The 27,100-nt window shown below is 38.1% G+C and overlaps 1 protein-coding gene across 1 annotated transcript; it reads right to left on the reverse strand.

Moving 5' to 3' along the window:
* Positions 1 to 62: 62 nt before the first annotated feature.
* Positions 63 to 26,862, reverse strand: echdc2 (enoyl CoA hydratase domain containing 2). The gene is made up of 11 exons (XM_080769972.1): positions 26,542 to 26,862; positions 25,537 to 25,604; positions 24,940 to 25,027; positions 24,230 to 24,316; positions 23,706 to 23,798; positions 22,918 to 22,974; positions 22,705 to 22,767; positions 22,169 to 22,293; positions 1,378 to 1,428; positions 1,035 to 1,082; positions 63 to 411 (listed from the first exon to the last, which is right to left on the reverse strand). Exons 1-11 carry the CDS (start codon positions 26,789 to 26,791, stop codon positions 334 to 336), a joined length of 1,008 nt encoding a protein of 335 aa, XP_080626098.1. The 5' UTR covers positions 26,792 to 26,862; the 3' UTR covers positions 63 to 333.
* Between the last annotated feature and the right edge of the window lie 238 nt (positions 26,863 to 27,100).

Below are 27,100 nucleotides of genomic sequence, written 5' to 3' on the forward strand. Positions count from 1 at the left end.
TGATTTCTTTATCACATACTTGGAATAGCTGTGACAGTACAAATAATTAAACATTTACATTACACCTGAGATAGTGGATATAAACTGGTGGACTCCGTTTGAATGTGCATTATGTAAGTGATTTTGTTCTACAGTAATATGCAGTCTGTGTTTCTGAGGCTAGTGTATATGTAATATAAACATTACAAGCTGTTGATTATCCTGAATATTACTGCAAACACTCGCAAGGACTCCAAATTATTGTCGTCAATCGGACAGTATGTTTGTGGGGGTGTATCGGTGTGCATCTTGAGTGTGAGAAAGACGTTATCTGTCAAATAAATCAAGAGCCCGTTACTCTCCAGTGTATTGTGGAGGTCTCCTCTCTATGAAGGCAGCCATGCCTTCCTGTCTGTCCCGTGTTGGGATGACCTGAGAAGAAAGGTTTGCAATTTGACAACAATCATTAATGAGCTAAACAAGGTTTCCATGCATGAGAGGTGACACTGCACATCAATAAATGTCCAGTAGGGGTGCCCACTGGCCTAGTGGTCCAGACGCATACCACATAATATGTGGCATGCGTCTGGACCACGCTAGACACTGTCAGGCCAGAGCCTATATTATAGGCACTGGCCTGACAGTGTCTAGCGTGTTCGAGTCCCATTCATGACGACCTTTGCTGCATGTCTCTCCCCTTCTCTCTCTCCCTCTTTCCTGTCCATCTTCACTTGATACTATCAATAAAGGCACAAAAGCTCCCATTGGCATATAAATAAGTTACAGACGGTACAGAGAGACCATGAAAGAAGATAATAATCTAGCATGCACATTAAGATCCTCTGTGCTGTATTTAAATTAAAGTGAAGCTCATGGCTCAACATGCAATGTGCAGCATTTTGACTGGGTAGCAAAACATAGAACCACACATTACTGTATGTGGTCAACTACTGCAGTGCCACTTCCGACAGCAAGTTAAATGCAAAAGAAGGCACTGCATGCATTGTACAGAAGCTGTTTTTTTGTTTAAAAAAAATCAAAAGGTTATATTTTACCCTGGCATAGCACATCCTCTCGATTGCCATCGCTGTAGTAATGTCCACCTACAGAAGAGACGCATACTGATGTGTATCACTGAAGTTATATACAGTGTGTCCTTTACTCAAGCATAATAGAAATGTTGTTGTTCAACAAACAAATGGCAAGAAAAATGGAAAATGCATAGATTTCTATCAAATAATAGGAGGCTGGCTCATTGCTTTTACTGTTGCATATAGTTGTGATGCAGACAAATCATAACATACGGTACTGGCATGCATAGTCATTCCCTAAAGGCCCATTCTGAGCCAGGAAAAACCTCAGATATATTGATAGTTGTTGGAAAAAAACATAATTTACCTCTGTGCCTCTGTTGAGTGCCTCTTTTGCCATCCGCACAGCAATAGGAGCCTGAGGGATGCAAACACACACATTCATGAGTTTGATGGGTTGTAACTAGTACTGTTTGTAGGTAAAATAAGGCAGCAAGTCTCAACCTGTGGCTGTGGAAGAACCCAAAACACTAAACTAGTCATGGTATTTTTGTGATACCGATACCAAACTATACTGCCGTACGATATGGGCTATAGCCCACGGTCCAAAATTATGAAAAATGAGGCTAACTTTTTTTTTCAAAATTTCAAAAAACATGGGCTATAACCCATCGTTTTTGTCATTTCGTCATTTTTTTCAAATCCTCAAAAATGATGAAAAACGGCGTGCCATAGTATGCCGTACGATATGGGCTATAGCCCATGGTCCAAAATGATGAGAAACGAGGATAACGTTTTTTTTCAAAATTTCAAAAAACATGGGCTATAACCCATCGTTTTTGTCATTTCGTCATTTTTTTCAAATCTTCAAAAATGATGAAAAACGGCGCGCTATAGTATGCCGTACGATATGGGCTATAGCCCACGGTCCAAAATTATGAGAAACGAGGCTAATTTTTTTTTTCAAAATTTCAAAAAACATGGGCTATAACCCATCGTTTTTGTAATTTCGTAATTTTTTTCAAATCCTCAAAAATGATGAAAAACGGCGCGCTATAGTATGCCGTACGATATGGGCTATAGCCCATGGTCCAAAATGATGAGAAACGAGGTTAACTTTTTTTTTCAAAATTTCAAAAAACATGGGCTATAACCCATCGTTTTTGTAATTTCGTCATTTTTTTCAAATCCTCAAAAATGATGAAAAACGGCGCGCTATTGTATGCCGTACGATATGGGCTATAGCCCATGGTCCAAAATGATGAGAAACGAGGTTAACTTTTTTTTTCAAAATTTCAAAAAACATGGGCTATAACCCATCGTTTTTGTCATTTCGTCATTTTTTTCAAATCTTCAAAAATGATGAAAAACGGCGCGCTATAGTATGCCGTACGATATGGGCTATAGCCCACGGTCCAAAATTATGAGAAACGAGGCTAACTTTTTTTTTCAAAATTTCAAAAAACATGGGCTATAACCCATCGTTTTTGTCATTTCGTCATTTTTTTCAAATCCTCAAAAATGATGAAAAACGGCGTGCCATAGTATGCCGTACGATATGGGCTATAGCCCACGGTCCAAAATTATGAAAAACGAGACTAATTTTTTTTTTCAAAATTTCAAAAAACATGGGCTATAACCCATCGTTTTTGTCATTTCGTCATTTTTTTCAAATCTTCAAAAATGATGAAAAACGGCGCGCTATAGTATGCCGTACGATATGGGCTATAGACCACGGTCCAAAATTATGAGAAACGAGGCTAATTTTTTTTTTCAAAATTTCAAAAAACATGGGCTATAACCCATCGTTTTTGTAATTTCGTAATTTTTTTCAAATCCTCAAAAATGATGAAAAACGGCGCGCTATAGTATGCCATACGATATGGGCTATAGCCCATGGTCCAAAATGATGAGAAACGAGGTTAACTTTTTTTTTCAAAATTTCAAAAAACATGGGCTATAACCCATCGTTTTTGTCATTTCGTCATTTTTTTCAAATCTTCAAAAATGATGAAAAACAGCGCGCTAGAGTATGCCGTACGATATGGGCTATAGCCCACGGTCCAAAATTATGAGAAACGAGGCTAACTTTTTTTTTCAAAATTTCAAAAAACATGGGCTATAACCCATCGTTTTTGTAATTTCGTCATTTTTTTCAAATCCTCAAAAATGATGAAAAACGGCGCGCTATAGTATGCCGTACGATATGGGCTATAGCCCATGGTCCAAAATGATGAGAAACGAGGTTAACTTTTTTTTTCAAAATTTCAAAAAACATGGGCTATAACCCATCGTTTTTGTCATTTCGTCATTTTTTTCAAATCTTCAAAAATGATGAAAAACGGCGCGCTAGAGTATGCCGTACGATATGGGCTATAGCCCACGGTCCAAAATTATGAAAAATGAGGCTAACTTTTTTTTTCAAAATTTCAAAAAACATGGGCTATAACCCATCGTTTTTGTCATTTCGTAATTTTTTTCAAATCCTCAAAAATGATGAAAAACGGCGCGCTATAGTATGCCGTACGATATGGGCTATAGCCCATGGTCCAAAATGATGAGAAACGAGGTTAACTTTTTTTTTCAAAATTTCAAAAAACATGGGCTATAACCCATCGTTTTTGTAATTTCGTCATTTTTTTCAAATCCTCAAAAATGATGAAAAACGGCGCGCTATTGTATGCCGTACGATATGGGCTATAGCCCATGGTCCAAAATGATGAGAAACGAGGTTAACTTTTTTTTTCAAAATTTCAAAAAACATGGGCTATAACCCATCGTTTTTGTCATTTCGTCATTTTTTTCAAATCTTCAAAAATGATGAAAAACGGCGCGCTATAGTATGCCGTACGATATGGGCTATAGCCCACGGTCCAAAATTATGAGAAACGAGGCTAACTTTTTTTTTCAAAATTTCAAAAAACATGGGCTATAACCCATCGTTTTTGTCATTTCGTCATTTTTTTCAAATCCTCAAAAATGATGAAAAACGGCGTGCCATAGTATGCCGTACGATATGGGCTATAGCCCACGGTCCAAAATTATGAGAAACGAGACTAATTTTTTTTTTCAAAATTTCAAAAAACATGGGCTATAACCCATCGTTTTTGTAATTTCGTCATTTTTTTCAAATCCTCAAAAATGATGAAAAACGGCGCGCTATAGTATGCCGTACGATATGGGCTATAGCCCATGGTCCAAAATGATGAGAAACGAGGTTAACTTTTTTTTTCAAAATTTAAAAAAACATGGGCTAGCCTATAACCCATCGTTTTTGTCATTTCGTCATTTTTTTCAAATCTTCAAAAATGATGAAAAACGGCGCGCTATAGTATGCCGTACGATATGGGCTATAGACCACGGTCCAAAATTATGAGAAACGAGGCTAATTTTTTTTTTCAAAATTTCAAAAAACATGGGCTATAACCCATCGTTTTTGTAATTTCGTCATTTTTTTCAAATCCTCAAAAATGATGAAAAACGGCGCGCTATAGTATGCCATACGATATGGGCTATAGCCCATGGTCCAAAATGATGAGAAACGAGGTTAACCTTTTTTTTCAAAATTTCAAAAAACATGGGCTATAACCCATCGTTTTTGTCATTTCGTCATTTTTTTCAAATCTTCAAAAATGATGAAAAACGGCGCGCTATAGTATGCCGTACGATATGGGCTATAGCCCACGGTCCAAAATTATGAGAAACGAGGATAACGTTTTTTTTCAAAATTTCAAAAAACATGGGCTAGCCTATAACCCATCGTTTTTGTCATTTCGTCATTTTTTTCAAATCTTCAAAAATGATGAAAAACGGCGCGCTATAGTATGCCGTACGATATGGGCTATAGACCACGGTCCAAAATGATGAGAAACGAGGCAAATTTTTTTTTTCAAAATTTCAAAAAACATGGGCTATAACCCATCGTTTTTGTAATTTCGTCATTTTTTTCAAATCCTCAAAAATGATGAAAAACGGCGCGCTATAGTATGCCATACGATATGGGCTATAGCCCATGGTCCAAAATGATGAGAAACGAGGTTAACTTTTTTTTTCAAAATTTCAAAAAACATGGGCTATAACCCATCGTTTTTGTAATTTCGTCATTTTTTTCAAATCCTCAAAAATGATGAAAAACGGCGCGCTATTGTATGCCGTACGATATGGGCTATAGCCCATGGTCCAAAATGATGAGAAACGAGGTTAACTTTTTTTTTCAAAATTTCAAAAAACATGGGCTATAACCCATAGTTTTTGTCATTTCGTCATTTTTTTCAAATCTTCAAAAATGATGAAAAACGGCGCGCTAGAGTATGCCGTACGATATGGGCTATAGCCCACGGTCCAAAATTATGAGAAACGAGGCTAACTTTTTTTTTCAAAATTTCAAAAAACATGGGCTATAACCCATCGTTTTTGTCATTTCGTCATTTTTTTCAAATCCTCAAAAATGATGAAAAACGGCGTGCCATAGTATGCCGTACGATATGGGCTATAGCCCACGGTCCAAAATTATGAGAAACGAGGCTAATTTCTTTTTTTCAAAATTTCAAAAAACATGGGCTATAACCCGTCGTTTTTGTAATTTCGTCATTTTTTTCAAATCCTCAAAAATGATGAAAAACGGCGCGCTATAGTATGCCGTACGATATGGGCTATAGCCCATGGTCCAAAATGATGAGAAACGAGGTTAACTTTTTTTTTTTCAAAATTTCAAAAAACATGGGCTATAACCCATCGTTTTTGTAATTTCGTCATTTTTTTCAAATCCTCAAAAATGATGAAAAACGGCGCGCTAGAGTATGCCGTACGATATGGGCTATAGCCCACGGTCCAAAATTATGAGAAACGAGGCTAACTTTTTTTTTCAAAATTTCAAAAAACATGGGCTATAACCCATCGTTTTTGTAATTTCGTCATTTTTTTCAAATCCTCAAAAATGATGAAAAACGGCGCGCTATAGTATGCCGTACGATATGGGCTATAGCCCACGGTCCAAAATTATGAGAAACGAGGCTAATTTTTTTTTTCAAAGTTTCAAAAAACATGGGCTATAACCCATCGTTTTTGTAATTTCGTCATTTCTTTCAAATCCTCAAAAATGATGAAAAACGGCGCGCTATTGTATGCCGTACGATATGGGCTATAGCCCATGGTCCAAAATGATGAGAAACGAGGTTAACTTTTTTTTTCAAAATTTCAAAAAACATGGGCTATAACCCATCGTTTTTGTAATTTCGTCATTTTTTTCAAATCCTCAAAAATGATGAAAAACGGCGCGCTATAGTATGCCGTACGATATGGGCTATAGCCCATGGTCCAAAATGATGAGAAACGAGGTTAACTTTTTTTTTCAAAATTTCAAAAAACATGGGCTATAACCCATCGTTTTTGTCATTTCGTCATTTTTTTCAAATCCTCAAAAATGATGAAAAACGGCGAGCTAGAGTATGCCGTACGATATGGGCTATAGCCCACGGTCCAAAATTATGAGAAACGAGGCTAACTTTTCTTTTTGCACAAATGCACATATGCACCTACACACGCACAGGCGCACATGCGTGTGCACACCTGGACCTGTAAATTAACAACACAAAAACTAAGGCACTGGTGTCGGACTTCTGGTTTACCGGAACGGGGTTCAACTCCCTGCAGTGCCCTGCTCAATTTGTTGTATTTACATGGTTCAAATGTCATTTCGTCATTTTTTTCAAATCTTCAAAAATGATGAAAAACGGCGCGCTAGAGTATGCCGTACGACAGGGATACTCAAATAGATTTACCTGTGGGCCACATTACAAAAATGGCAAGGGGCCAGGGGCCAGTAGATAAAATTACGACATTAATGAATAATGATACTTGATAACTTCTCTCTTTCAATTGCTTTTTTTTTCGCAAAATGTATCAAAGTACAATGTGCATGCACACAATATGTAAATAAATAAATGTGTTACATTTTCTTGCATAAACACAAAGAGCTGTTTCCATAACTGCACAAATTATTGCACATAACATGAGTAGCTTTTATAATAACATAACATAACATGAGTAGCTCTTTGCCTGCCTGCCTGCCTGCCTGTCTGTCTGTCTGTCTGTCCATGAGTAGTTATTTGTCTGTCTGTCAATGAGTAGCTGTCTTACTGTCTGCCTGTCTATGAGTAGCTGTCTGCCTTCCTGCCTGTCCAATTGTCCATGAGCAATTCCATTTCCACAATTACCATTTCCGCAATTTCCATTTCCGCATTTCCATTTCCACCATTTCCGCAATTAAAATTTCCACAATTTCTGCAATTTCCATTTCCGTATTTCCGCAATTTCCATTTCCATTTCCAACTATTAATGGCAGCTGGGTTTCATCATTCAAATAAAATAGAATTCTAACTTTTTTTCCCAAAATTTCAAAAAACATGGGCTATAACCCATCGTTTTTGTAATTTCGTCATTTTTTTCAAATCCTCAAAAATGATGAAAAACGGCGCGCTATTGTATGCCGTACGATATAGGCTATAGCCCATGGTCCAAAATGATGAGAAACGAGGTTAACTTTTTTTTTCAAAATTTCAAAAAACATGGGCTATAACCCATCGTTTTTGTAATTTCGTCATTTTTTTCAAATCCTCAAAAATGATGAAAAACGGCGCGCTATAGTATGCCGTACGATATGGGCTATAGCCCATGGTCCAAAATGATGAGAAACGAGGTTAACTTATTTTTTCAAAATTTCAAAAAACATGGGCTATAACCCATCGTTTTTGTCATTTCGTCATTTTTTTCAAATCGTCAAAAATGATGAAAACCGGCGCGCTAGAGTATGCCGTACGATATGGGCTATAGCCCACGGTCCAAAATTATGAGAAACGAGGCTAACTTTTTTTTCCAAAATTTCAAAAAACATGGGCTATAACCCATCGTTTTTGTAATTTCGTCATTTTTTTCAAATCCTCAAAAATGATGAAAAACGGCGCGCTATAGTATGCCGTACGATATGGGCTATAGCCCATGGTCCAAAATGATGAGAAACGAGGTTAACTTTTTTTTTCAAATTTTCAAAAAACATGGGCTATAACCCATCGTTTTTGTAATTTCGTCATTTTTTTCAAATCCTCAAAAATGATGAAAAACGGCGCGCTATTGTATGCCGTACGATATAGGCTATAGCCCATGGTCCAAAATGATGAGAAACGAGGTTAACTTTTTTTTTCAAAATTTCAAAAAACATGGGCTATAACCCATCGTTTTTGTAATTTCGTCATTTTTTTCAAATCCTCAAAAATGATGAAAAACGGCGCGCTATAGTATGCCGTACGATATGGGCTATAGCCCATGGTCCAAAATGATGAGAAACGAGGTTAACTTTTTTTTTCAAAATTTCAAAAAACATGGGCTATAACCCATCGTTTTTGTCATTTCGTCATTTTTTTCAAATCTTCAAAAATGATGAAAAACGGCGCGCTAGAGTATGCCGTACGATATGGGCTATAGCCCACGGTCCAAAATTATGAGAAACGAGGCTAACTTTTTTTTTCAAAATTTCAAAAAACATGGGCAATAACCCATCGTTTTTGTCATTTCGTCATTTTTTTCAAATCCTCAAAAATGATGAAAAACGGCGTGCCATAGTATGCCGTACGATATGGGCTATAGCCCATGGTCCAAAATGATGAGAAACAAGGATAACGTTTTTTTTCAAAATTTCAAAAAACATGGGCTATAACCCATCGTTTTTGTCATTTCGTCATTTTTTTCAAATCTTCAAAAATGATGAAAAACGGCGCGCTATAGTATGCCGTACGATATGGGCTATAGCCCACGGTCCAAAATTATGAGAAACGAGGCTAATTTTTTTTTTCAAAATTTCAAAAAGACATGGGCTATAACCCATCGTTTTTGTCATTTCGTCATTTTTTTTAAATCCTCAAAAATGATGAAAAACGGCGTGCCATAGTATGCCGTACGATATGGGCTATAGCCCACGGTCCAAAATTATGAGAAACGAGGCTAAATTATTTTTTCAAAATTTCAAAAAACATGGGCTATAACCCATCGTTTTTGTAATTTCGTCATTTTTTTCAAATCCTCAAAAATGATGAAAAACGGCGCGCTATAGTATGCCGTACGATATGGGCTATAGCCCATGGTCCAAAATGATGAGAAACAAGGTTAACTTTTTTTTTCAAAATTTCAAAAAACATGGGCTATAACCCATCGTTTTTGTAATTTCGTCATTTTTTTCAAATCCTCAAAAATGATGAAAAACGGCGCGCTATAGTATGCCGTACGATATGGGCTATAGCCCATGGTCCAAAATGATGAGAAACGAGGTTAACTTTTTTTTTCAAAATTTCAAAAAACATGGGCTATAACCCATCGTTTTTGTAATTTCGTCATTTTTTTCAAATCCTCAAAAATGATGAAAAACGGCGCGCTAGAGTATGCCGTACGATATGGGCTATAGCCCACGGTCCAAAATTATGAGAAACGAGGCTAACTTTTTTTTTCAAAATTTCAAAAAACATGGGCTATAACCCATCGTTTTTGTCATTTCGTCATTTTTTTTAAATCCTCAAAAATGATGAAAAACGGCGTGCCATAGTATGGCGTACGATATGGGCTATAGCCCACGGTCCAAAATTATGAGAAACGAGGCTAAATTATTTTTTCAAAATTTCAAAAAACATGGGCTATAACCCATCGTTTTTGTAATTTCGTCATTTTTTTCAAATCCTCAAAAATGATGAAAAACGGCGCGCTATAGTATGCCGTACGATATGGGCTATAGCCCATGGTCCAAAATGATGAGAAACAAGGTTAACTTTTTTTTTCAAAATTTCAAAAAACATGGGCTATAACCCATCGTTTTTGTAATTTCGTCATTTTTTTCAAATCCTCAAAAATGATGAAAAACGGCGCGCTATAGTATGCCGTACGATATGGGCTATAGCCCATGGTCCAAAATGATGAGAAACGAGGTTAACTTTTTTTTTCAAAATTTCAAAAAACATGGGCTATAACCCATCGTTTTTGTAATTTCGTCATTTTTTTCAAATCCTCAAAAATGATGAAAAACGGCGCGCTAGAGTATGCCGTACGATATGGGCTATATCCCACGGTCCAAAATTATGAGAAACGAGGCTAACTTTTTTTTTCAAAATTTCAAAAAACATGGGCTATAACCCATCGTTTTTGTCATTTCGTCATTTTTTTTAAATCCTCAAAAATGATGAAAAACGGCGTGCCATAGTATGCCGTACGATATGGGCTATAGCCCACGGTCCAAAATTATGAGAAACGAGGCTAAATTATTTTTTCAAAATTTCAAAAAACATGGGCTATAACCCATCGTTTTTGTAATTTCGTCATTTTTTTCAAATCCTCAAAAATGATGAAAAACGGCGCGCTATAGTATGCCGTACGATATGGGCTATAGCCCATGGTCCAAAATGATGAGAAACAAGGTTAACTTTTTTTTTCAAAATTTCAAAAAACATGGGCTATAACCCATCGTTTTTGTAATTTCGTCATTTTTTTCAAATCCTCAAAAATGATGAAAAACGGCGCGCTATAGTATGCCGTACGATATGGGCTATAGCCCATGGTCCAAAATGATGAGAAACGAGGTTAACTTTTTTTTTCAAAATTTCAAAAAACATGGGCTATAACCCATCGTTTTTGTAATTTCGTCATTTTTTTCAAATCCTCAAAAATGATGAAAAACGGCGCGCTAGAGTATGCCGTACGATATGGGCTATAGCCCACGGTCCAAAATTATGAGAAACGAGGCTAACTTTTTTTTTCAAAATTTCAAAAAACATGGGCTATAACCCATCGTTTTTGTCATTTCGTCATTTTTTTTAAATCCTCAAAAATGATGAAAAACGGCGTGCCATAGTATGCCGTACGATATGGGTTATAGCCCACGGTCCAAAATTATGAGAAACGAGGCTAATTTTTTTTTTCAAAATTTCAAAAAACATGGGCTATAACCCATCGTTTTTGTAATTTCGTCATTTTTTTCAAATCCTCAAAAATGATGAAAAACGGCGTGCCATAGTATGCCGTACGATATGGGCTATAGCCCACGGTCCAAAATTATGAGAAACGAGGCTAATTTTTTTTTTCAAAATTTCAAAAAACATGGGCTATAACCCATCGTTTTTGTAATTTCGTCATTTTTTTCAAATCCTCAAAAATGATGAAAAACGGCGCGCTATAGTATGCCGTACGATATGGGCTATAGCCCATGGTCCAAAATGATGAGAAACGAGGTTAACTTTTTTTTTTTAATTTAAAAAAACATGGGCTATAACCCATCGTTTTTGTAATTTCGTCATTTTTTTCAAATCTTCAAAAATGATGAAAAACGGCGCGCTATAGTATGCCGTACGATATGGGCTATAGCCCACGGTCCAAAATTATGAGAAACGAGGCTAATTTTTTTTTTCAAAATTTCAAAAAGACATGGGCTATAACCCATCGTTTTTGTCATTTCGTCATTTTTTTTAAATCCTCAAAAATGATGAAAAACGGCGTGCCATAGTATGCCGTACGATATGGGCTATAGCCCACGGTCCAAAATTATGAGAAACGAGGCTAAATTATTTTTTCAAAATTTCAAAAAACATGGGCTATAACCCATCGTTTTTGTAATTTCGTCATTTTTTTCAAATCCTCAAAAATGATGAAAAACGGCGCGCTATAGTATGCCGTACGATATGGGCTATAGCCCATGGTCCAAAATGATGAGAAACAAGGTTAACTTTTTTTTTCAAAATTTCAAAAAACATGGGCTATAACCCATCGTTTTTGTAATTTCGTCATTTTTTTCAAATCCTCAAAAATGATGAAAAACGGCGCGCTATAGTATGCCGTACGATATGGGCTATAGCCCATGGTCCAAAATGATGAGAAACGAGGTTAACTTTTTTTTTCAAAATTTCAAAAAACATGGGCTATAACCCATCGTTTTTGTAATTTCGTCATTTTTTTCAAATCCTCAAAAATGATGAAAAACGGCGCGCTAGAGTATGCCGTACGATATGGGCTATAGCCCACGGTCCAAAATTATGAGAAACGAGGCTAACTTTTTTTTTCAAAATTTCAAAAAACATGGGCTATAACCCATCGTTTTTGTCATTTCGTCATTTTTTTTAAATCCTCAAAAATGATGAAAAACGGCGTGCCATAGTATGCCGTACGATATGGGCTATAGCCCACGGTCCAAAATTATGAGAAACGAGGCTAAATTATTTTTTCAAAATTTCAAAAAACATGGGCTATAACCCATCGTTTTTGTAATTTCGTCATTTTTTTCAAATCCTCAAAAATGATGAAAAACGGCGCGCTATAGTATGCCGTACGATATGGGCTATAGCCCATGGTCCAAAATGATGAGAAACAAGGTTAACTTTTTTTTTCAAAATTTCAAAAAACATGGGCTATAACCCATCGTTTTTGTAATTTCGTCATTTTTTTCAAATCCTCAAAAATGATGAAAAACGGCGCGCTATAGTATGCCGTACGATATGGGCTATAGCCCATGGTCCAAAATGATGAGAAACGAGGTTAACTTTTTTTTTCAAAATTTCAAAAAACATGGGCTATAACCCATCGTTTTTGTAATTTCGTCATTTTTTTCAAATCCTCAAAAATGATGAAAAACGGCGCGCTAGAGTATGCCGTACGATATGGGCTATATCCCACGGTCCAAAATTATGAGAAACGAGGCTAACTTTTTTTTTCAAAATTTCAAAAAACATGGGCTATAACCCATCGTTTTTGTCATTTCGTCATTTTTTTTAAATCCTCAAAAATGATGAAAAACGGCGTGCCATAGTATGCCGTACGATATGGGCTATAGCCCACGGTCCAAAATTATGAGAAACGAGGCTAAATTATTTTTTCAAAATTTCAAAAAACATGGGCTATAACCCATCGTTTTTGTAATTTCGTCATTTTTTTCAAATCCTCAAAAATGATGAAAAACGGCGCGCTATAGTATGCCGTACGATATGGGCTATAGCCCATGGTCCAAAATGATGAGAAACAAGGTTAACTTTTTTTTTCAAAATTTCAAAAAACATGGGCTATAACCCATCGTTTTTGTAATTTCGTCATTTTTTTCAAATCCTCAAAAATGATGAAAAACGGCGCGCTATAGTATGCCGTACGATATGGGCTATAGCCCATGGTCCAAAATGATGAGAAACGAGGTTAACTTTTTTTTTCAAAATTTCAAAAAACATGGGCTATAACCCATCGTTTTTGTAATTTCGTCATTTTTTTCAAATCCTCAAAAATGATGAAAAACGGCGTGCCATAGTATGCCGTACGATATGGGCTATAGCCCACGGTCCAAAATTATGAGAAACGAGGCTAATTTTTTTTTTCAAAATTTCAAAAAACATGGGCTATAACCCATCGTTTTTGTAATTTCGGCATTTTTTTCAAATCCTCAAAAATGATGAAAAACGGCGCGCTATAGTATGCCGTACGATATGGGCTATAGCCCATGGTCCAAAATGATGAGAAACGAGGTTAACTTTTTTTTTTTAATTTAAAAAAACATGGGCTATAACCCATCGTTTTTGTAATTTCGTCATTTTTTTCAAATCCTCAAAAATGATGAAAAACGGCGCGCTATTGTATGCCGTACGATATGGGCTATAGCCCATGGTCCAAAATGATGAGAAACGAGGTTAACTTTTTTTTTCAAAATTTCAAAAAACATGGGCTATAACCCATCGTTTTTGTAATTTCGTCATTTTTTTCAAATCCTCAAAAATGATGAAAAACGGCGCGCTAGAGTATGCCGTATGATATGGGCTATAGCCCACGGTCCAAAATTATGAGAAACGAGGCTAACTTTTTTTTTCAAAATTTCAAAAAACATGGGCTATAACCCATCGTTTTTGTAATTTCGTCATTTTTTTCAAATCCTCAAAAATGATGAAAAACGGCGTGCCATAGTATGCCGTACGATATGGGCTATAGCCCACGGTCCAAAATTATGAGAAACGAGGCTAATTTTTTTTTCCAAAATTTCAAAAAACATGGGCTATAACCCATCGTTTTTGTAATTTCGTCATTTTTTTCAAATCCTCAAAAATGATGAAAAACGGCGCGCTATAGTATGCCGTACGATATGGGCTATAGCCCATGGTCCAAAATGATGAGAAACGAGGTTAACTTTTTTTTTTTAATTTAAAAAAACATGGGCTATAACCCATCATTTTTGTAATTTCGTCATTTTTTTCAAATCCTCAAAAATGATGAAAAACGGCGCGCTATTGTATGCCGTACGATATGGGCTATAGCCCATGGTCCAAAATGATGAGAAACGAGGTTAACTTTTTTTTTCAAAATTTCAAAAAACATGGGCTATAACCCATCGTTTTTGTAATTTCGTCATTTTTTTCAAATCCTCAAAAATGATGAAAAACGGCGCGCTAGAGTATGCCGTATGATATGGGCTATAGCCCACGGTCCAAAATTATGAGAAACGAGGCTAACTTTTTTTTTCAAAATTTCAAAAAACATGGGCTATAACCCATCGTTTTTGTCATTTCGTCATTTTTTTCAAATCCTCAAAAATGATGAAAAACGGCGTGCCATAGTATGCCGTACGATATGGGCTATAGCCCACGGTCCAAAATTATGAGAAACGAGGCTAAATTATTTTTTCAAAATTTCAAAAAACATGGGCTATAGAGCGCCGCAGTCCCCGCCCCTTTTCAGAAAAGCGAGTGGCCCAGGAAGTGAAAGCCCCATGCATTCTGCCATCGGCACTTTTAATATAATTTATTTAAAGACGGTTACGCCGCGGACAAAGCCAATTCGGATCGTGACGAATCATGACAATGAACACAATATTTTGGGACGATCAAATCATTAGAAAGAAGAAAAGAAAGTCAGGAGACAACACTATTTGTTTTATTTTTCGTCTTATAAATTATTTGATCGCCCCAAAATATTGTGTTCATTGTCATGATTCGTCACGATCCGAATTGGCTTTGTCCGCGGCGTAACCGTCTTTAAATAAATTATATTAAAAGTGCAGATGGCAGAATGCATGGGGCTTTCACTTCCTGGGCCACTCGCTTTCTGAAAGGGGGCGGGGACTGCGGCGCTCTATAACCCATCGTTTTTGTAATTTCGTCATTTTTTTCAAATCCTCAAAAATGATGAAAAACGGCGCGCTATAGTATGCCGTACGATATGGGCTATAGCCCATGGTCCAAAATGATGAGAAACGAGGTTAACTTTTTTTTTCAAAATTTCAAAAAACATGGGCTATAACCCATCGTTTTTGTAATTTCGTCATTTTTTTCAAATCCTCAAAAATGATGAAAAACGGCGCGCTATAGTATGCCGTACGATATGGGCTATAGCCCATGGTCCAAAATGATGAGAAACGAGGTTAACTTTTTTTTTCAAAATTTCAAAAAACATGGGCTATAACCCATCGTTTTTGTAATTTCGTCATTTTTTTCAAATCATCAAAAATTATGAAAAACGGCGCGCTAGAGTATGCCGTACGATATGGGCTATAGCCCACGGTCCAAAATTATGAGAAACGAGGCTAACTTTTTTTTTCAAAATTTCAAAAAACATGGGCTATAACCCATCGTTTTTGTCATTTCGTCATTTTTTTCAAATCCTCAAAAATGATGAAAAACGGCGTGCCATAGTATGCCGTACGATATGGGCTATAGCCCACGGTCCAAAATTATGAGAAACGAGGCTAAATTATTTTTTCAAAATTTCAAAAAACATGGGCTATAACCCATCGTTTTTGTAATTTCGTCATTTTTTTCAAATCCTCAAAAATGATGAAAAACGGCGCGCTATAGTATGCCGTACGATATGGGCTATAGCCCATGGTCCAAAATGATGAGAAACGAGGTTAACTTTTTTTTTCAAAATTTCAAAAAACATGGGCTATAACCCATCGTTTTTGTAATTTCGTCATTTTTTTCAAATCCTCAAAAATGATGAAAAACGGCGCGCTATAGTATGCCGTACGATATGGGCTATAGCCCATGGTCCAAAATGATGAGAAACGAGGTTAACTTTTTTTTTCAAAATTTCAAAAAACATGGGCTATAACCCATCGTTTTTGTAATTTCGTCATTTTTTTCAAATCCTCAAAAATGATGAAAAACGGCGCGCTAGAGTATGCCGTACGATATGGGCTATAGCCCACGGTCCAAAATTATGAGAAACGAGGATAACTTTTTTTTTCAAAATTTCAAAAAACATGGGCTATAACCCATCGTTTTTGTCATTTCGTCATTTTTTTAAAATCCTCAAAAATGATGAAAAACGGCGTGCCATAGTATGCCGTACGATATGGGCTATAGCCCACGGTCCAAAATTATGAGAAACGAGGCTAAATTATTTTTTCAAAATTTCAAAAAACATGGGCTATAACCCATCGTTTTTGTAATTTCGTCATTTTTTTCAAATCCTCAAAAATGATGAAAAACGGCGCGCTATAGTATGCCGTACGATATGGGCTATAGCCCATGGTCCAAAATGATGAGAAACGAGGTTAACTTTTTTTTTCAAAATTTCAAAAAACATGGGCTATAACCCATCGTTTTTGTAATTTCGTCATTTTTTTCAAATCATCAAAAATGATGAAAAACGGCGCGCTAGAGTATGCCGTACGATATGGGCTATAGCCCACGGTCCAAAATTATGAGAAACGAGGCTAACTTTTTTTTTCAAAATTTCAAAAAACATGGGCTATAACCCATCGTTTTTGTCATTTCGTCATTTTTTTCAAATCCTCAAAAATGATGAAAAACGGCGTGCCATAGTATGCCGTACGATATGGGCTATAGCCCACGGTCCAAAATTATGAGAAACGAGGCTAAATTATTTTTTCAAAATTTCAAAAAACATGGGCTATAACCCATCGTTTTTGTAATTTCGTCATTTTTTTCAAATCCTCAAAAATGATGAAAAACGGCGCGCTATAGTATGCCGTACGATATGGGCTATAGCCCATGGTCCAAAATGATGAGAAACGAGGTTAACTTTTTTTTTCAAAATTTCAAAAAACATGGGCTATAACCCATCGTTTTTGTAATTTCGTCATTTTTTTCAAATCCTCAAAAATGATGAAAAACGGCGCGCTATAGTATGCCGTACGATATGGGCTATAGCCCATGGTCCAAAATGATGAGAAACGAGGTTAACTTTTTTTTTCAAAATTTCAAAAAACATGGGCTATAACCCATCGTTTTTGTAATTTCGTCATTTTTTTCAAATCCTCAAAAATGATGAAAAACGGCGCGCTAGAGTATGCCGTACGATATGGGCTATAGCCCACGGTCCAAAATTATGAGAAACGAGGATAACTTTTTTTTTCAAAATTTCAAAAAACATGGGCTATAACCCATCGTTTTTGTCATTTCGTCATTTTTTTAAAATCCTCAAAAATGATGAAAAACGGCGTGCCATAGTATGCCGTACGATATGGGCTATAGCCCACGGTCCAAAATTATGAGAAACGAGGCTAAATTATTTTTTCAAAATTTCAAAAAACATGGGCTATAACCCATCGTTTTTGTAATTTCGTCATTTTTTTCAAATCCTCAAAAATGATGAAAAACGGCGCGCTATAGTATGCCGTACGATATGGGCTATAGCCCATGGTCCAAAATGATGAGAAACGAGGTTAACTTTTTTTTTCAAAATTTCAAAAAACATGGGCTATAACCCATCGTTTTTGTAATTTCGTCATTTTTTTCAAATCCTCAAAAATGATGAAAAACGGCGCGCTAGAGTATGCCGTATGATATGGGCTATAGCCCACGGTCCAAAATTATGAGAAACGAGGCTAACTTTTTTTTTCAAAATTTCAAAAAACATGGGCTATAACCCATCGTTTTTGTCATTTCGTCATTTTTTTCAAATCCTCAAAAATGATGAAAAACGGCGTGCCATAGTATGCCGTACGATATGGGCTATAGCCCACGGTCCAAAATTATGAGAAACGAGGCTAAATTATTTTTTCAAAATTTCAAAAAACATGGGCTATAACCCATCGTTTTTGTAATTTCGTCATTTTTTTCAAATCCTCAAAAATGATGAAAAACGGCGCGCTATAGTATGCCGTACGATATGGGCTATAGCCCATGGTCCAAAATGATGAGAAACGAGGTTAACTTTTTTTTTCAAAATTTCAAAAAACATGGGCTATAACCCATCGTTTTTGTAATTTCGTCATTTTTTTCAAATCCTCAAAAATGATGAAAAACGGCGCGCTATAGTATGCCGTACGATATGGGCTATAGCCCATGGTCCAAAATGATGAGAAACGAGGTTAACTTTTTTTTTCAAAATTTCAAAAAACATGGGCTATAACCCATCGTTTTTGTAATTTCGTCATTTTTTTCAAATCCTCAAAAATGATGAAAAACGGCGCGCTAGAGTATGCCGTACGATATGGGCTATAGCCCACGGTCCAAAATCATGAGAAACGAGGCTAACTTTTTTTTTCAAAATTTCAAAAAACATGGGCTATAACCCATCGTTTTTGTCATTTCGTCATTTTTTTTAAATCCTCAAAAATGATGAAAAACGGCGTGCCATAGTATGCCGTACGATATGGGCTATAGCCCACGGTCCAAAATTATGAGAAACGAGGCTAAATTATTTTTTCAAAATTTCAAAAAACATGGGCTATAACCCATCGTTTTTGTAATTTCGTCATTTTTTTCAAATCCTCAAAAATGATGAAAAACGGCGCGCTATAGTATGCCGTACGATATGGGCTATAGCCCATGGTCCAAAATGATGAGAAACGAGGTTAACTTTTTTTTTCAAAATTTCAAAAAACATGGGCTATAACCCATCGTTTTTGTAATTTCGTCATTTTTTTCAAATCCTCAAAAATGATGAAAAACGGCGCGCTATAGTATGCCGTACGATATGGGCTATAGCCCATGGTCCAAAATGATGAGAAACGAGGTTAACTTTTTTTTTCAAAATTAAAAAAAACATGGGCTATAACCCATCGTTTTTGTAATTTCGTCATTTTTTTCAAATCCTCAAAAATGATGAAAAACGGCGCGCTAGAGTATGCCGTACGATATGGGCTATAGCCCACGGTCCAAAATTATGAGAAACGAGGCTAACTTTTTTTTTCAAAATTTCAAAAAACATGGGCTATAACCCATCGTTTTTTTCATTTCGTCATTTTTTTTAAATCCTCAAAAATGATGAAAAACGGCGTGCCATAGTATGCCGTACGATATGGGCTATAGCCCACGGTCCAAAATTATGAGAAACGAGGCTAATTTTTTTTTCTCAAAATTTCAAAAAACATGGGCTATAACCCATCGTTTTTGTAATTTCGTCATTTTTTTCAAATCCTCAAAAATGATGAAAAACGGCGCGCTATAGTATGCCGTACGATATGGGCTATAGCCCATGGTCCAAAATGATGAGAAACGAGGTTAACTTTTTTTTTCAAAATTTCAAAAAACATGGGCTATAACCCATCGTTTTTGTAATTTCGTCATTTTTTTCAAATCCTCAAAAATGATGAAAAATGGCGCGCTATTGTATGCCGTACGATATGGGCTATAGCCCATGGTCCAAAATGATGAGAAACGAGGTTAATTTCTTTTTCAAAATTTCAAAAAACATGGGCTATAACCCATCGTTTTTGTAATTTCGTCATTTTTTTCAAATCCTCAAAAATGATGAAAAACGGCGCGCTATAGTATGCCGTACGATATGGGCTATAGCCCATGGTCCAAAATGATGAGAAACGAGGTTAACTTTTTTTTTCAAAATTTCAAAAAACATGGGCTATAACCCATCGTTTTTGTCATTTCGTCATTTTTTTCAAATCCTCAAAAATGATGAAAAACGGCGTGCCATAGTATGCCGTACGATATGGGCTATAGCCCACGGTCCAAAATTATGAGAAACGAGGCTAAATTCTTTTTTCAAAATTTCAAAAAACATGGGCTATAACCCATCGTTTTTGTAATTTCGTCATTTTTTTCAAATCCTCAAAAATGATGAAAAACGGCGCGCTATAGTATGCCGTACGATATGGGCTATAGCCCATGGTCCAAAATGATGAGAAACGAGGTTAACTTTTTTTTTTCAAAATTTCAAAAAACATGGGCTATAACCCATCGTTTTTGTAATTTCGTCATTTTTTTCAAATCCTCAAAAATGATGAAAAACGGCGCGCTATTGTATGCCGTACGATATGGGCTATAGCCCATGGTCCAAAATGATGAGAAACGAGGTTAACTTTTTTTTTCAAAATTTCAAAAAACATGGGCTATAGCCCATCGTTTTTGTAATTTCGTCATTTTTTTCAAATCCTCAAAAATGATGAAAAACGGCGCGCTATAGTATGCCGTACGATATGGGCTATAGCCCATGGTCCAAAATGATGAGAAACGAGGTTAACTTTTTTTTTCAAAATTTCAAAAAACATGGGCTATAACCCATCGTTTTTGTCATTTCGTCATTTTTTTCAAATCTTCAAAAATGATGAAAAACGGCGCACTAGAGTATGCCGTACGATATGGGCTATAGCCCACGGTCCAAAATTATGAGAAACGAGGCTAACTTTTTTTTTCAAAATTTCAAAAAACATGGGCTATAACCCATCGTTTTTGTCATTTCGTCATTTTTTTCAAATCCTCAAAAATGATGAAAAACGGCGTGCCATAGTATGCCGTACGATATGGGCTATAGCCCACGGTCCAAAATGATGAGAAACGAGGCTAACTTTTCTTTTTGCACAAATGCACATATGCACCTACACACGCACAGGCGCACATGCGTATGCACACCTGGACCTGTAAATTAACAACACAAAAACTAAGGCACTGGTGTCAGACTTCTGGTTTACCGGAACGGGGTTCAACTCCCTGCAGTGCCCTGCTCAATTTGTTGTATTTACATGGTTCAAATGTCATTTCGTCATTTTTTTCAAATCTTCAAAAATGATGAAAAACGTCGCGCTAGAATATGCCGTACGTGTAAGTACTAAGTATATAAGTAATTCCATTGATCCAAGCCAGAAACCGGAACACGGTCGATTGATTGATCATTACATTCTCTGAAAATGCATGTGTGGCCCACCCACCAGAGCATTTGATACAGAACATTATAATGCATATGTGGCCCACCCATCAGACCACTTGATACAGAACATTTTGAGACGCACTGGTCTAGAACAAAAAACATGTAAAACTACTTATGTACTTAATCCGCGGGCCACTGTGTAGAAGATCATGAACATAAGTAACACTTCTTCAAAAGCCCTTTAACAAGCAAATGAAATGAACCAACAACATTATCAGCAGTAAGTATACCCTCTGCATCTGTTCTATCCTGGTAATGAGGAGTTGTCCCCCAGAAACCTAGCAAAAGTCTATCTCTGTTCCACTGGCTCACAAATGTGCAAAAAGCATTTCAGAGTTGGGAGTCGTCAGGGAGTGAGGCATCACTTTGTTTGGCTGTCTGACGACAGCAGACGAGATGTGATTGGAGAGATGGCAGATGTGTGTCCCTGTGGAGGTGTTCATCTCCATCCATGTTACATATTTATAGCTTATCTCCTGAATCAGTCATTCGGCAGATTCTGTGTGTGTGTGTGTGTGTGTGTGTGTGTGTGTGTGTGTGTGTGTGTGTGTGTGTGTGTGTGTGTGTGTGTGTGTGTGTGGCTGCGTGTGTGCGTGTGTGTGTGTGTGTGTGAGGGAGAGAGTGGATGTGTGCGTGTAATTTGTTAGTCCATTTCTCCACTTGACCGCCACTGTGGCCCCAACGACATTGGGCATCTGAACTCGAGTGAGAGAAACATGGAACGACAGAAGCCTGGAGAGAGAGAGAGAGAGAGAGAGATGGAATGCTGGGAAGAAAATATGAGCGAGGGGATTAGCAGAGGAGGGATGAGTCGTCGAGAAGGGGCAAGGGAGACAGAGAGAGAGAGACCATAGTGAAGTAGGAGGAGAAGGAAAATAAAGCAGAGTTGTCCATGCCTAAAGGAGGAGTATCTGAGCCATGGCAGAAAGCTAAATCTGTGTGTGTGTGTGTGTGTGTGTGTGTGTGTGTGTGTGTGTGTGTGTGTGTGTGTGTGTGTGTGTGTGCGTGTGCGTGCGTGCGCGCGTGTGCGTGACCTGGGGCAGTATCTCTCTGGCCAAGCTGAGAGCCTCTCTGTAAGCAGCGTCCCCTGTCTGGTTCTGTTCTGTGGCTCTGTTTACCATGCCCAGCTCCAGAGCTGTCTGGCCTCCCACACGCCTACCTGAATACAGAGGAAGGAAGGAGGATCATGAAAAGAGTGAGATACAGAAATAGACAAAGAGGAGAATGAAACACAGAAACAGATCTTACTACTAAGAGAAGTGTTCACTAAACTCTTGAGACTTTTTTACAGTCTCAAGAGAAACACCTGGTTTGGACAGGGTGGAAACCTCATGTCCACCTGTATGTCCAAAACTGTTACTTTTCAGGATTCAAATTCAAATGTAACAAAAGTAGCAGAGCTTGTGGATCTGCAACTTTCTATGCTTTGGTGTGACGCTATGGTCTGATCACGTAGTAGGGCGTTCATTTACGACAAAAAACACAAAACTAGAATATGATGATAAGAGGTTTCTGCCCGACAACAGTGATATAAAGAAAGAGTAACTAAAGGAGCAATTTATAATGCCACCTGTGAAGATCAGCTCTTTGGCCAGGGTGATGCCCACAGCCCTCGGTAGCCTCTGAGTGCCCCCTACAGGACAGACAAGGTCAAGGTCAAGATGTTGGAGCTTATTATTAACACACATGGCACACAATGGCAATGCAATGTAATAAACAGGCGCGTGTGGTTGCGTGCGTGCGTGGCTATGTGCGTGGCTGCGTGACCTTCTGGTTGTCTTACCCGCCCCTGGGAGCAGCCCCCGTGTCGTCTCAATCAGTCCCATCTGTGCAGAATATGCTGAAACACACATACATGCACGCACACACACACACACACACACGCACACATGTGCACAATACACAGAGAGGACAGTTGAAGGTCACTTGTGCTGCAGAGTGTCATTAAGCCAGAGAGGGAGTAAAGACAGACTGATGCTTGTGTCAGACGAAACACAGACGAGCACCTGCTCACCTCGTGCATCAGCCCTCGACCAATCACTGAGCTGCCACATCTGATTTAGCCAATCACATGTAGATTCAAGGTACATAAGCAGTCGGGCAGATGGGGGGACTGGCCCCAGCATCATTAGTCCCTTGGCTCACCAATGTATTGTCTCAGTATTCATGTAGCGTAGCCACATTGGAAAAAGAAATTCAGCAAGCTTATTAAGAATCCCGGGGCTCACAGTAATGGACATTTAAATCAGCAAATGAATAGTGTCGGGGTAACTTGAAGAATCTAAGCCAGAGATGCATGCATCTGAGCGTTGTCGTGGAAATTTAGAGATAAACATATAATAATACTCTTAGCTGTTCTGTGCAGATCTTTTTTTCTCCTATTGTACAAATATGAGGTCTGGCTCTGATGGTGTGGTGGTGTCAGGACGCCGGTCTACAGATTTTAAATAATGAAACTTTTAGAAAGAAGATCTGTGTGCCTTCCTACAGGTTACTCTTTCATGACGTTACCTAGAGAGAGACACTCACATCTCACAAGCATGTCTTTTAAAGGGATCAGATTATACTCACCAGCTGTGCGGAGGTCGCAGGCCAAGGCCAGCTCCAGGCCACCTCCCAGGGCGAAGCCATCCACCGCCGCGATGGTCGGCATGGGCAACGAAGCTGCCATCGCAGCACATCGCCAAAGAGAGATTTCAGTGCAATGTTTTCACGTTTCTCTTTGTTATTACTTGTAATGTTTTTATAGCACATTTCTATACTTTTATACTGCCACGATTGGTTTGTAAAATAGAAACACAAGGATTTAAAAAATAATAATAACGACCACAACAGGAAGGGACAGAGACAAAACAGAAATAAAAACAGGGGGATAAAGATAGGGAGAGAGTGAAGTGCTTTACACAAGGGAAAGATCTGAACAAGTGAAAGGAGGGATAGAAAGCATACTGTAGATCCCCCCATGTATTATATCTTCTGCTTACCACACACACATCCACAATTTAAAGGAACACTAACACACTTCCAGGTTAATTACAAGACCCCTATTTGCATGCATACACACGAGCTCCTCACATTGCTTACTAACACCTCACCAATCTGAGTCATCATCGATCGCAGGCCGTGAACAAACAGATCTGACTCGCTGTCGTTCATTAGAGCTCTCTCTTTCAAATCAGCACCTGCGGCCAACACAGAGACCAGGATTGTTTTAGCACACACTTTATTTACACCACAGACACTGTGAGACACAACGTGGGTTGTTTGAGGTAGAACCAGCCCCTTAACTAGGACGTTTCAGGGCCATTTCAGCGGGTTAGGGTTAAGATTATGTTCAGACAGGGTTGCAAAACAAAATACAGCTTTCATATACAGAATATTGGGTTGTTTGATGTATCAAAGTCAGGATATAAGAGAGGACATACTGTGCAGAGCAAGTGGGGCCCAGGGACCCCCAGGGGTCCTGGGAGGGGGGGGGGGGGGATCCAGGGGTCCCCAGCAAGCAAAATGTGTTAAAACAGCATCACGATCAATTTAACCACTATACACCAATTATGTTTGGCTATTCAAAAACAACAGATATACAAGCTCACAATGCATCAATGTGTGCTGCGCTGTGAGCTTGTACATCTGCTATTTTTGAAATTATTGGAAACCATTTTGTAACACAAATATTCTCTTCTGGGGGTCTCCGAAAACCTTTTCAAATTGGGGTCTGCAGCAAAGTACATATCAATTTGGGGGTCTTCACATGAAAAGGTTTGAGAACCACTGGTGTAGAGAGTAGATGATGAACTCAACGCACCTGCACAGAAGACCCCGGGGACTAGACTCCTGAAGATAACTACACGTACAGCGGAGTCACTGGACAGTGTGGACAGCAGCTCTCTCATCTACACACACAGGGGAACAGAGGGGATTTCAACCAGATGTGTGTCTGTCATGCTGATAAGACTGCTGATTCACCCTGTTTAAGGGCCACTGTTGGAGATGGAGAGTGAGGTTTTTCAGTTTTTCCCTAGATACACGGTGACGCACAGAGAGAACTACAGCAAGGACAGAGGAGGAAGCATTTGAGAAGGAACCGAATGGACCCCCACTGGAAATAGTAAAAACCATCATGCACAAGACACTTTAATCTGCTATTGGATTTTAATCATAATGACTCTGCATTCTGCATCTTACAATGCTTTTTAATGACTAACCCTAACCCTGGACGACTCTGAAAAGACTCACTGTGTGGGTTTTGTGTGGTGTCACATGAATTTGATTGTTCACACAACTGTAACATGTTTAGGTCAGTGTGTGCCTGTGTGAGGGAAAGAGTGGCAGGTAGCCGACAGGTCAGTGTGTGCCTGTGTGAGGGAATGAGTGGCAGGTAGCTGACAGGTCAGAAGCTCACCTGTGACACCAACACATGGCCCAGAGCATTCCTTGCATGGTGTCGCGACATCACCACCTCCACTATCCCTGAGAGGAAGACAGAATTCTGACTCACTAAAGCTTTTAGGGAACACAGTTAGGAAGTGAAAGTCTTGAAATTTCTGATATTGAGTAATTCTGGTTATAAACACAACCATAGAACTATTTTGAGTATAGCCCTGTAATTTTGAGGCAGCCTACTTTTAACTTTACTTGAGTATTTCGTTTTTGGTTTTTTTATGGTTGTACATTCAGTATTTCGAATTTCAAATACTTTTACTTCTACTCCACTATATCTCAGATCCAAATATGGTACTTTGACTTCACTACATTTAATTAAAAACTTTAATCACTAGTTACTTTGTAGATTTTGATTATTATTACAAAACATACATCAACCATACAAATAGCCCACAATAGCTCACAATGCATCACATAATGAGTAGTACCCTACTCTACTCTAAATTTTGATGCCAATACTTTGGCATAAAAAAAAGTATGTAATCCTTTAATTATTAGAAATCTTTGTTTACTTATAGTTACCTTAATATCTTGCTGATTTACAAACCATACATTATAACCACTTCAGCTTTGTACTATGATTATTCGAAAATAAGCTCACAACACTATATTGGCCTATAGCTATCTGCAAAACATTTGGACCACCATTAATCTACTTTTACTGTATTGTGATACAAATGCAGGCTTTTACTCTTTTTTTATGTAGGCCTTTATCCTGTAGCCGTAGCATGTATTTCTACATTGGCATTTGCTTATTTGACGGTAGCTTAATAAAATATCAGAGTAACCTGTACTACTGCTCTGCTCAGTCAAGACTGCTCTTCCACCTGAATCCACCAGCTCTCAGTCTGGGACTGCATGGGACTGGGTGTTTATTTGGGCGGCCTGAATAAAACGGCTGCTGTTGATTGCAATATGCGTCACGCGTGTGTGCACGCCTGCGACTGGTGAAAATGGGTCCTACCGGTGTCCTCTCCATCTAATCGATTTAGATCCACTTCTACAGAGTCTGTCGCTTCTGTATGTTGCCCGCGGTGATGTGTGCGAGTGCATCCCAAGAGACCGCGGCTGCCGCGGGCCAGCAGACTCACTCCGACCCGGGGTATTAATGAGCTAGCAGGAGCTTCTCCACCAAGTGAGTTCGGCAGCATAACGCTCAAACCCGGCAACAATGAACTCTGTCGCGCTGCCAATCTGCGGAGGAAAGTAATCATTGTGGGGAAGTTTTTAGTTTGTATTAAGGATTCACAAACAAAAGAACATCAGCCGCAGTCCACCACGTCTGCTGAAGTTTCCCCAAGGAAGTGAGTGGAGAAAAAGAACACGTACGTTATTACCAGGGGAGGGAGCTATATGGTTACATTGAAGTAGGCCTATACGGTACATTGAACATTGGGTAGAACTCTTTTTGAGTCAAACTTGAACTGTGTGTCAACACTGACTCAGCAAAATAAATCAGCTATAAATACTGCAGCAAGCAACAAACGACGTAGAGGAGTATAGCCTCATAATTTAATAGCTCT

Source organism: Protomyctophum bolini (genome assembly GCF_963924005.1).
Source record: "Protomyctophum bolini genome assembly, chromosome: 8".
Lineage (NCBI taxonomy): Eukaryota > Metazoa > Chordata > Actinopteri > Myctophiformes > Myctophidae > Protomyctophum > Protomyctophum bolini.

What these genes read in the sequence shown, in the direction of transcription:
- echdc2 (XM_080769972.1), bottom strand. Translation starts at nt 26,791, where the DNA reads ATGATTACTTTCCTCCGCAGATTGGCAGCGCGACAGAGTTCATTGTTG. An exon ending in CTGCGACCTCCGCACAGCTG is followed by an intron (nt 22,975 to 23,705) that starts GTGAGTATAATC and finishes TGTGTGTTTCAG; the next exon opens with CATATTCTGCACAGATGGGA. An exon ending in CACTCAACAGAGGCACAGAG is followed by an intron (nt 1,083 to 1,377) that starts GTAAATTATGTT and finishes TCTCTTCTGTAG; the next exon opens with GTGGACATTACTACAGCGAT.